This window comes from Lates calcarifer, linkage group LG13 (assembly GCF_001640805.2).
Source record: "Lates calcarifer isolate ASB-BC8 linkage group LG13, TLL_Latcal_v3, whole genome shotgun sequence".
In the NCBI taxonomy this organism is placed as follows: Eukaryota; Metazoa; Chordata; class Actinopteri; family Centropomidae; genus Lates; species Lates calcarifer.
Window position 1 is genome coordinate 23,478,533 of NC_066845.1, and position 11,469 is coordinate 23,490,001.

At 41.3% G+C, this 11,469-nt stretch overlaps 1 protein-coding gene across 2 annotated transcripts in view; it reads right to left on the bottom strand.

The window, feature by feature from the left end:
- The window catches only part of LOC108878373 (metal transporter CNNM4), a 48,741-nt gene extending 38,333 nt beyond the window's left edge, over positions 1 to 10,408 (bottom strand). The window contains exon 1 of one of the 2 annotated variants that reach the window (XM_051075021.1): positions 8,864 to 10,408. In XM_051075021.1, the coding sequence (XP_050930978.1) occupies positions 8,864 to 10,274 (1,411 nt within the window). In that variant the 5' untranslated portion in view covers positions 10,275 to 10,408. The remainder of the gene's footprint in view (positions 1 to 8,863) is intronic. The other variant, XM_018669005.2, reaches the window with a different exon arrangement.
- Positions 10,409 to 11,469: the final 1,061 nt, after the last annotated feature.

An 11,469-nucleotide genomic window follows, 5' to 3' on the forward strand; every position in this document is an offset into this window, starting at 1 on the left:
GTTGAGAGGACTGCAGCCGCACTGTCAGCAACTTTGAGCTAGAACGACATGACAGGAAAAGAGAGGAAAGCAGCAGGCGGCTGATAAGACCAGAGAGAGAAAAATTACCGCTCCTGATTTCAAGCTGCTGATTGTACGAGTGGTGATGACGCTGAGTGAAAGTTTATGTAGCACTGGTTTTCACTGAGTCCACACTTCTCAAGTTTACTGTGGTGCAATATAGTAATAATTCCTGCTATTATGGAGGGATTATTTGGTCCTAAGGCCAGGAACGAACTCTCAAGCCTTCGCAGACAAGACGTCCTTTCAGAGCCATCTGCAGAGGAAAACTGTGATATGACTGAAAGCTCCAGAAGAGCTACTAAATGGGCCACGCACTGAGATTGTTTTGTGAGCAACTCTTTCCAAGGTCACAACTAAACTCAGCTCTTGATAATCAGTTTCAGTAGAGATTAATCTATTTTCTTTCTGCAGCAGAATGACAGATTTTTGTAGGCCAAGCCCAAAGTTAGCATCACTCTGGTTCCCTCAACAAAAAACAGAATTGGATTATTGCAGAAAATAAACTGCTTACATGATCTGTTCAGCAAGATAATCTTCACAGATGAACACCACTGTTCTGATGTTTGAAGCCTAAATACAATCTCTAGAAGTAAAAAGCTAATGCTAGGCTATAAACCAACTACACCACGGTCACATGACGTCAACGTTTTGTCTTCTACAAAAGCTTTTGTTCTTAGAAAGTTAGCGATAGTTTGAAAGAGCGTGAGTAGAAACACAACGAGGCTGTAAAGGTGGACTGGTGAGTAGATGGGTTTTCATGTTAACATCCCCAACAACCTCTGTAGTCTCATTTAGACACTCGTTAGTAACCGCCTTTTTTAAGACACAGGTATTTTCTGACGTATTTTATGTTGTAGAATAAAACGTGAAAATGTCTTGAGCATGTGTTTTTGGGGGCAGTGGAAACAAGTGGCATGGAGTTTGCACTGAATTGGCGTTAAGACCTTTGATTACACCACCTTAGCTTGTTTTCACTGAGTCAAACAAATAAAAGCACATTTTCACAACACCATTAGATTCATTATTATTATAAAAATAATGAATTGTTGCTACTTTAAATGTCAAAGATCTGAGAGAGATGATTTGTGTTGAAAAAAATCCCTTTATAGCCTAAAAATAGCAGCACACAGTGTAAGAATATATCTTCTGACTCTGAAAAGACTTATCAGCTGACTGTCTTTTACAGTTTTGACGTGTTTTTAGAAACTGTAAAAACATGTAACGGTGACAATAAAAGGCTGGCTCCAGACATAAAATCAATTATGCAGGATTTATTTTGCACAAATGAAACCAGAGCTTCACTGAAAAGAAAAATCAGCTGTGTGAGTGTGAGTGTGTGAAGTGTGTGTGAATCTCTGCCACTCTCTTAAAAATAGGAAGACAAACACTCTTTGACAGTTAACAGTTCGGCAGGTATTCTAATGAGGCAAAAGTTAGCTAGTTGTGCTACTAGCATTACAGTTGCTAACTTGTTTGACCAGAACAGCAGGTATCTCCTATGACGTCTACATGACGAAGATGCAGAATCTTCTTTATCTTCATAAAGAAACAGCTTTAAAAAGGGGCAGTAGAGGACTGCCATCATTTGAATCCCTAGGAAGACACCACAATTCTCATAATGCACCTGAGCCAAAGGTGATCATGAATACAATTTGTCTGTAGTTCTGAAATGCTAATAATGCTGTGGATGCCAAAATTATTAAATATTCCAAAAAAAAAAAAGGGGGCAGACAAATTCCAGTTTAAGTGCTCAGACTTGACAAATTTGATTAGTTTCAGCTCAAACTTGAAAGAAAGAGGACTCCATGTGGATTTTTGTGGTCCGCACATTGATTACAAAATCCTAAATCTACACAACTGACACAGACAACAAGGATTTTGTGTAGAAGTTATATAAAGAGGGCAAGTTTCCAGAGGAAAGTTTATGTTATTTTTGCTAGAAGATCCAACAGATGCACACTGTCTTCTCCAAACTCCTGAAGCTTTAACAACACAATGCATTATCCTGCAACTGCATGGCCTACTTCCTCTTTCAAAGTTATTCATAAACAGCTTTTAGTGAATAATTCAGCAGGGGTGTGACAATGTTTCCAAAGCGTTCGGTTATCTGAAATATTCTTGTTTTGCCAGTCCTCCTGTGTTTTCAGTTTTCTGGCACACCTCCAGCTCTAATGTGAATTGTTACGTAACCGTTTCTGCAAAAGCAAGAGTCTTCTTCTTGAACCACAAAAGACTATTAGTATTTTAGCACATTCATTCGCAGCCAAGAGAGACTGAAACTGTTCTTCCCTAGACAGTCAAAGCAAGAAAAAAAAAACAAGGACAGATGGGCAGAGACAGAAACAGAGGAGAACAGGAGGTAGAGAGAGAGACACACCCATTACACAAAAGGAGGAGTGGAGATTCAGGTCTGCCCTGCGACAAACCTTATCAGGCTCAGATTGGGTAATCTACCAATCTCAGTAAGTAAAGTAAGGAGGTAAATGTCATCAAATGTATGTGGCAATGTATGTATATGTGTGTGCTTATGGGCAGGGAGTGTCACAAGCTCAGTGTCATTAGGAAAAGGAGCAGGGGTTGTGTTTAAGTGGCAGGGAACAAAGGTCATGGAGGCCAATCTGTCAGATCACATGACAAAGTGAGCAAAAAGAAAATCGAGGGAGGGCGAAGCAGAAATGACAACACAACAAAAAATACAGCTCAGGTGCCAAAGAGGTGTTTATAGATCAACACGATTCATCGATTAAAGCGACATTATGCAACAGTTTTACCTTAAAATAGCAGCTTCAGACTCTCTCAAACACCTGCTGCTCTATATAACTTTGGTGAACAGGTACAATCTCTGACTGAGTGATAGTCAGCGGCTTAAACTGCTAGAATCAGGCCCAGTAAGTTCAAGAGTAATGCCCAACTGTAGCTTAGTTAGAAAGGATTTAGAAGAAAACCAGTGTTCACCTCTGATATCCACTGAGGAAACTTTAAAATATCAAGAATTTCAAATGGAGTTTGGTGTGTTTGTTAAAGCTCACTTCATTCCCAGATTTGTTTTCATTTTCAAACTTGTCGTCTTCAGACTGTCACGAGTTTCCAGAACCCAAAACAATGTCGCCGATTTGCTTGGTTTCTACCAGGGCTAACCACTTGCTGGCCCAGAAATTTTATTTTAATGTGCTGACGGTTTTTTTTTTTTTTTTGAGATATACAGCTTAACTAACAGCCATGTTAACGGTCATTAAACTGAAGCAGACGTAGCAGGGTCCTCCAGGCTGGGTGGGGTGGGCAGATAAGCACCTAACTGCTGATAAAGAGCAGACAATGCGGACGGTCCTGACAACCACAAACAAAACATAAGCTGGTTGACTTCCTGAGAGGCTGAGAGTGTTGAGGGTTCAACATGTTTTTAGTCTTGAAATTCGAGACCTGCCTACTGACTCACGTCCAATCAAAATGTAGTTCCACACATTATGATAATCACAAACAGCTCATAGACATTTTTTATTTTATTCTAGATAGTCCAGATGTTTCTATTGAGTTAAATGAAAAACTGTAGCAAGTTCCTTCCTAAAACTTTACATGCTGCAAAAAAACCTTCAAATCTTAATAAAATGCCAAAATTAAACACGTTTACATGGCTGATTTATGCATCAGTGACTTTTAAGAGTCTGCTATGTTGATTATTTAGCATTTAGGTCTATAACTATAGAGCAATTACCACACTGTTAGCTTCTAAATATACATTTGTTCTGGGTTCAGTTAGAGGTTACTGCTAAAACCACTACATTTAGATCAAATTCTATACATGTAAAAAAAAATCACTTTTACACAATAGCCTTGTGCTTGTGCTGTTTCTTCTTTGTTTTCACAATCATTAAGAAAGAAAACAGTAATGCTAAAACAAAAAGACAGAAAGCAAAGATTTTCTTAAGTGTTTTTCCACTTGTTTTATCAGAGGAAGACTTGAGTCCCAGAGGCCAAAATATAGGCCAATATAAAACAGTACCTGCGGGTGCAACATGTGACAGTCTGTTGACACAGTGCCATGAGCCTCCTGTGACTTTATGGTTCACTTGTGTTGGTGTATTTTCTAAATTATGCCTGATGTCCAGCAAGCCTGAGTTTAAACCCTCCCTATGTGATGAAGACTGGTGCTATTACGATGTTATTAATTTCAATTAATCGCACAACAGAGGAACAACAGAGGGAATTTTAGTAAATTTCAGTAAGCTCCACAGCTTATACCACTACTTAAATGCACAGTGTGTGATTTTCTGCCGACAGGAGTCTCTCAATAAAAACAAAAGACAGTTTGGTGACGTTGTGAAGGAGCGTGGGATCATCGTGTTTCTCCAATTCTGTTTGGTGATGTTTGCTCAGCTCGTTTCTCTGATAACTTAAGATGCAGACGTCTGATGACTAAAATCCTTCATCTGGGCCATAAAATATAGTTAAAAACAACCAAGATCTAAAAAATGTATCGTCAAAACTTTGAGGCATGCACAGAGAGGATATGATGCCATTGACAAATTACAGCTCTCTCTAGGTTTGAAAACTGATGGAAACATTATGTAATTACACATCTCAACAAAATACATAACATAGGTCTGCTTGTTTTTAGACATTTAAAAGCAGAAAAGCTGCATATTATACCTCTAATATGTTTATAAATACAGTTTCCTTGCTTGCTTGCTTCCTTCAGACTTTGATGTCTGCTGTTACTATTTCCTGCAACGACAGTCGGTGTGTCATTAAAATTTCATCTCGTCTAATAAGGTCACTTCGTAGTCCATCTAAAAGGTCACATCATGTTGACTGAAAAGGCTGTTGAGCGCACACACAAGCACACAGTGAAAGGAGAAATGTCAGCCTATACAGTACTGATGACTGTTTCTATTACTGTCAATTCAGAGGTGAACTCATCTCCCAAAAAGTCACCGGTTCAGAGCAAGTAGATTTGATCGTGTGGAGAGTCTGCAGAAAACCTGTGTGCACACACTGACGCTGCTGGAGGCCGTCACCGTGGTAACTGATGCCAAGCGGCGAGCGAGAGGAACTTGAGATGTGAGCGGGAAGTCGGGTCAGCGGTGGGGTGGGGGGGTATGGGAGTAATCAAGCCCAAACAGGCTGCATGGATTTATGTTGGATTTCTAGTTTTTGTGCCTTTTTGGTTTGTTGCTGTAGTGGACGTGTATCTGAGGGTTTCCGAGGTAAAAATCTCTCAGACGCTCATAGAAGATAAACGTCAGGAAGTAAGATAATATCTGCACTCTAATATAAGCGGCTGAGAGAGACCTCAACATTACACGACTCGCCACAGTTGCATACCAGCCCTGTACTTCTTGACTAAATACATAGTGCAGCTTCTCTATATATGAAGTGCCACTCGAATGAAAGAGATATGCATTCCCATTGTTCCTCAGAGGGGAAACTCACTTCAAACTTCTTGACCTTTGCCCTCCCTTCATCATTATAAGCTTTATAAAGGTATGTTTGCACAGCTGGATCAAAGAAACCCCTCCTGGTGTTACTCCTAAGGTCTTAAATTTACTTTGTTTTGAAATAACAAAAGCTGTTTTAAAAGACAATCTCAGGCACAATAAGGTAAACCATGCATAACACATAGGACGTGTATGGGATCGGGCTCCTTGTGGCTATGACTAATTCATCCCCTCGTCATTTATACTCATTATCTACTGAGTTATGAGACGCTCTGTGGTCAGACTACACCTTCACGGACTGCAATATTGTATTATTATAAGCTGTTTACATCATTTGCCTTCTGAGCTATTTATACTCCTGCTCACCAGCTACACAGCATCACACTTCTCCTACAACATTCAACTGCTGACACGGCTATATCCTTTTATTTTGCTTTTTACTCAGGTTAAATAACAGAACACTGTTACAGGAACATGCCCTTATTTTGAGGCCTTCAAATACGTAATTTCTTGTGTAAGTAACAAGAGCCACTCACAGTTAAATCACCTCAACTGAGTCTAAACTCATAACAACGAAGAGTAAATCTCTCTGCCAAGCTTCAAAGCCATAACTCGTTTTCAACTCTCTCTGTGTGTGTGTGTGTGGGGGGCTAAGGTTACAAAGGAGCAGGAAATTTCTGGTAAATTCCCCTTCGTGGGAAGTTGAGTGGGGGAATTTTTTAAATACTGAATTAGAAATTAGAATTGAATTAGGGTAATTCATGGTAATTTACACAAACCGTATCATATAGAAACATAATATAAACATTTTGTCATAAGAAGACATGAGCGCAACAATTATAAAAATTGGTATTTTTGACATATTTATTTTTGAGCAAACTTTAATCGAAACAAAAACCATGAATGTTTAATTAAACTAAAATATAAACATGGTGTTAGTCAGCTTATATTTAGCATATCTTATTATTGGCTAGCTAGCTACTGTATAAACACATTATGATTTATTTTTTGCTCGTTAAACTTTAATAACAGGGAACGAATGGACAGCTGAATGATTAGGGCGAGTACCACATTGGCCTGGCCGGACCCCCTCTACTCTCTCTCCTTATTTCCTATCTATCTTCACTGTCCTATCTGATAAAGGCATAAACCCCAACAAAATAATTTTAAACTTTATCACCATAGATCAAATATATTTACCCCAGTAATACCATCAAAACTTGGATGTAGTCTGTGGGCTCAGATGTAGCGGTATGGTGGTTGTTTTAACAAAGATTATGCTGCAAAAAGTAGCTTTATCATCTACATTTAAGTTCCCTGTCATAGGCTAACCTGCGTTTTTGTAAATTTCCACTTTATTCCTGTTCATTTCCATGGAAAGTTTCCAATTTTGCAGCCCAAGTGTGGGCACTGCAGCTCATTGCCAAATCCCTGCTCCCACCTCACCAGCCAAGCCTGCGCTCAGATGAGCCGCAGAGCCACTTCTCAGCCAAATGTCACTCCGGCAACTCAGAAGTCAATTTACAGTGCAAAGGAACAGCGAGAGATGTGAATTCAGTGATAGTTATTGTGGTGATTAAAGTTCAGAGAAACATTACCTCGGTTACTACGTCTTATGATCAGACGCCGATGCTACTAAAGAGACAGAAAGGCAATCGCTCACTCCTCCCTGCACCGAGCCACAGACACAGCAAGCTTCTACTGTCTGTGACCTTGAGACAAGATGCCTGAGAAAGGAAAAATATATCCCTGTGGGGGGTGGCGTCAGTGTGTGCACATCCTCCTGAGAGAGGGAGTGTGTGTTTTTGCAAATGCACGTGTGTGTGTGTGAAAAGAGGAAAAGCAGCAACAAAAGAGAGAGAAGTAAAACAAGGAAGTGTTTTAGATATCACCAATCACAGAGTAGTTTTTGTGAAACAAACTGCTTTACTGTGTTTTCTTACTTTGTTAGCGATACTATGTTTATATTTTAGACTGTGAGAAAATAAACAAACTTTCCAATCAGTAATCCTACAAAGAATGTCTACAGGCTGAATTTTGTGATAAAATGTGAAATATATCTGCAAATCATGTTGTAGGAATACATGTACACATTGCACAACTTACGTTTTAGACCAGTTAGGTTAGATGTTATCATTATAATCACTTTTCAACCTCAGCTTTGTAAAGTGCTCTACTGTTTGTCACGTTCTGATCACAGAAAATAGTTTCAAACTAGAGCAAAAAATCTGTTTTGTTTAACTTCTACACAGGTACAAAAGTCGTTTTCAAAATAATAAAGACGGTGACTTGATTCTGTGTCCCTGTGTCACTAAGAAAAACTGTTACCAGCCTAACACCAGAAACTAATGCGTCTTGCAAATCAAATTCTCCAGACGCGAGGGAGTCAGGCAGGCGGAGACTGTCTGCTAATAAAATGCTTGATGCACATAGTAACCACAGCCGTGTCACGTCAGTTTCATTGCAAGACAATCAACTTCCACTTGACGGTGTGGAGAAGAGCATCAATGGAAAAAGGCAGAAGCAAAAATCACATACCGCCAGAATACATTCGCAGTACTCTGTCACTTATCTGAGGAAACAATAGTTGATGTTTTGATTTTTCTGTGCCATGTTACAGGTAAACTGGTTTTGTTGCATTGCTAAGTCCACAAAGAGGCCAAAGGTCAAGCACACTAAACCAAACTGAACACACTGTGAAGCTGCTTTTTACCGGTTTATCACATCGAGGGTTGCTAGTAACAAATATTTTCATTATTAATCACTAAATCTATAATTGTTTCTTCTGTAAATTGTTAGAAAATTGTGAAATTGTGTTGTTGCAAGCAACTTCCCAAAAGTACAAATATACTCAGTTTGGCAGCATTTGACAGCAGGAAACTGATCAAATCTGGATGTTTAAGAAGCTAGAATCAGCAGTTTGGCATTGATGCTTAATAACAGATGACAAAAAATGATTATTAAATTCCCCAAATTGGCATTTCTGTTGTTGTTGTTTCAGTTTGCAGCTGTAAATTGCCCTGCATGCATCACAATCACTGCAAAATGAGGTAATCTGATAACGGTTTTTAAAAAGCCTTACTCATTATGACTCGTGCCAAACGGATGAAAGTCATACCAGGAGAGAGGAGCAGGTGTTCTAACGCGTACTACAACAACCTAAGGCCTAACACACAAACACAATGAGCCCCATTCATTTTACTACACAGCTACTTGGTGTTGCCATTTCCCTGTACTGACAGATGTCTGTACTTTAATTTACACTTGAGACATAGAACAACAGTGACACCTGATTCCCTGCTACCTGTCCTGCTACCTGACAACCACAAAACTGTGTCTGTAACTGTGTAACAGTGTTGACAAACCTTTCTTGAACTCCTCCAACATGGAGTCCAGTTTGGTGTCATGGAAGACAAAGTGGACCGGGTGGTTGTAGAACTTGGTGATGGTCTTCAGGGTGGTGCAGTCGTCCGGGTCCACGAAGGCCAGGTCCTTGACGAACAGGATGTCCACGATGTTGGACCGCTCGTCCTCGTACACGGGTATCCTCGTGTATCCGCTCTCCATGATCTCGGACATGGTGTTGAAGTCTAACACGGCGTCGCTGTGGATCATGAAGCAGTTGCTGAGCGGCGTCATGACATCCTCCACCGTTTTGGTCCTGAGCTCCAGCGCTCCTTGGATCATGTTGAGCTCCTCTTTGACCAGGTCGTTGTAGGGCTCGGTGACTTTCAGCATCTCCACCAGCTTCTCCCGGTTGTACACGGTACCGATCTCCTGGCCCAGGACGCAGTCCAGGATTTTGCTGATGGGCCACGACAGAGGGAAAGTCAACAGCATGAACAACTTGGTGACCATGATTGTGTTCGCCCCGACTGCCAGACCGTGCCGAGAGCACAGCGCCTGGGGGACGATCTCTCCAAAAATCACGATCCCGATGGTGGAGGCGACCACGGCGCCGACCCCGGAGTTGGTGAGGTCGTCCAGGAGGATGGTGAGGGTGGTGTTGACCAGGACGTTTCCGAGAAGCAGCGAGCACAGCAGGTAGTTTCCCTTCCTGCGGATGGGCTCGATCTTCCGCGCGTACTTCTTCTCCTTCTCGGTGCCGCAGCTCTGCACGATGCGGAGCTCCATCGGGTCCAGCGCCATCAGCCCCAGGTTGAGCCCGCTGAACATGCCGGACAGCACCAGCAGGAAGGAGATGAGGATCACCTGCAGCCAGATGGGCAGCAGGGACTTCTTCTCCTCCACCACGCGCAGTCTGCCGTCTTTGTCGTCCAGCAGGTACCACCTCTCCTCCTCCTCCTGGATGTCGCGGACGCACAAGCCGAACACCTTCACGACCTCGCTCTTGCGGAGCTGTTTGATCCGGAGGCTGACCAGCCCGGAGGTGTTGTGGCTGTTTACCTCCATGCCCCCCTTCACTACAATATCCTTTGTGTGCTCGGAACAAGTCCTATTGGAGTCGTCTTTAGTGCCGAAGTCATCATCCTCTTTATCACTGGAGTACAATTCCGTAAACCTGATGAGCGCCGAGCTGTTTGGAAACAAGTGGAGCCCGTAGAACCTGAAGAGGATGTCGCTGCCCTCGGTCACCTGAATAACCCCTCTCTCCGTGGTCCCGGCCGGCGTGTCGCTCTTCTCCAGCCTCATGCCGAGTATCCGAGTGACGCCCCTCGGCTCCGAAACCGCCGCCTCGGCTTGCCTGCCCGCAAAAACACAAGAAAAGACGAATAAAGTTAGCGTAAACCCCAGTCCACTCGAGTCTATCGCCATGTTTGTTTCGCTCTGTGCGAACGGGGGAACTGACGTCACCTACTCGTCTCCACAAGCCCACCCTCCTCACGCCCTCATTTGCATACCCCGAAATGCAGCCAATCGGCGACAGAGACGTCACTCGAAAACTTTGACCGAGCCCCCTCAGTTTTAATTTTAAAGGTAGACTGATATTTATTTATTTATTTTGCTTTTAAGGTGGACCAGTCGAATTTTTTAAATATTTTACTAACTTAAACTTTGATTGTAACTGATTTTCACGGCTAATTTGTTGCTGAGCCCCTATTTACCCCCACTATACATGGAAATTTCTTTATTACCCCACTCACCCAGAAACCAAACTGTGCACTAATGCTAAAATGATTAGTTAGTAAACTAACATTTTCTAATGTTGAAATTTTCTATACAAAACAGTCAATTCATTATTAAAAAAAACACCTATCAGACCCATTGATAATGAAAGTATTTCCTTGTGGCAGCCTTACAATTCTACCATGATGGAATAATACAACCTTACCCCAGGTTTTCTGTGTGTTAACTGCTTGAAAACACAGGAAAAAACAAAAAACAAAAAACAAAAAACAAAAGCAATAAGCAAAACACAACTTTTACAACATATGAGCTCATTATAAACTAAAACAACTGAAATATTGACACCAGATTTTGGCTTTGGAGGATGGAGGATTAATATTGTGCTTACCTGGTGTAACTATGTGTAACTATGAGAAAGTAGACAGGAATGGGAAAACGACCTACGACCTACCTAGTAGCTGTCATGTTGTAAGGCCTTCTATGAGGGAAGTCATTACAGCATTTAACTTTGAGCACCAGGTGGTAGAAGACAGATTCCTGAGTAGTTACATGCAGAATTTGCTTGAGAATCTCAAAGCCCCATAACTAGTTTTAGAAAACAGAAAAGTTTATACAATACAAACTGAAAGATGAAGACCTATCAGGGTGAAAATCACAACAATCACAGGAGTCAACTTGCAGTGATTTTACTGTGAATGTCCACTTTTTCCAGGGTATGTAAACATCTTTACTGAGGATATAGCTCCCTCTTGTGGTCAAATCAGGGATAGTGCAGACTGATGGACAACTGAGAATTGTGAAATAGATGGTATTCAAATAGAGAACACCTCCACTTCCTGATTCAGTATTAACAAGGGTTTAAACTGTGCTATATATGGTAGTT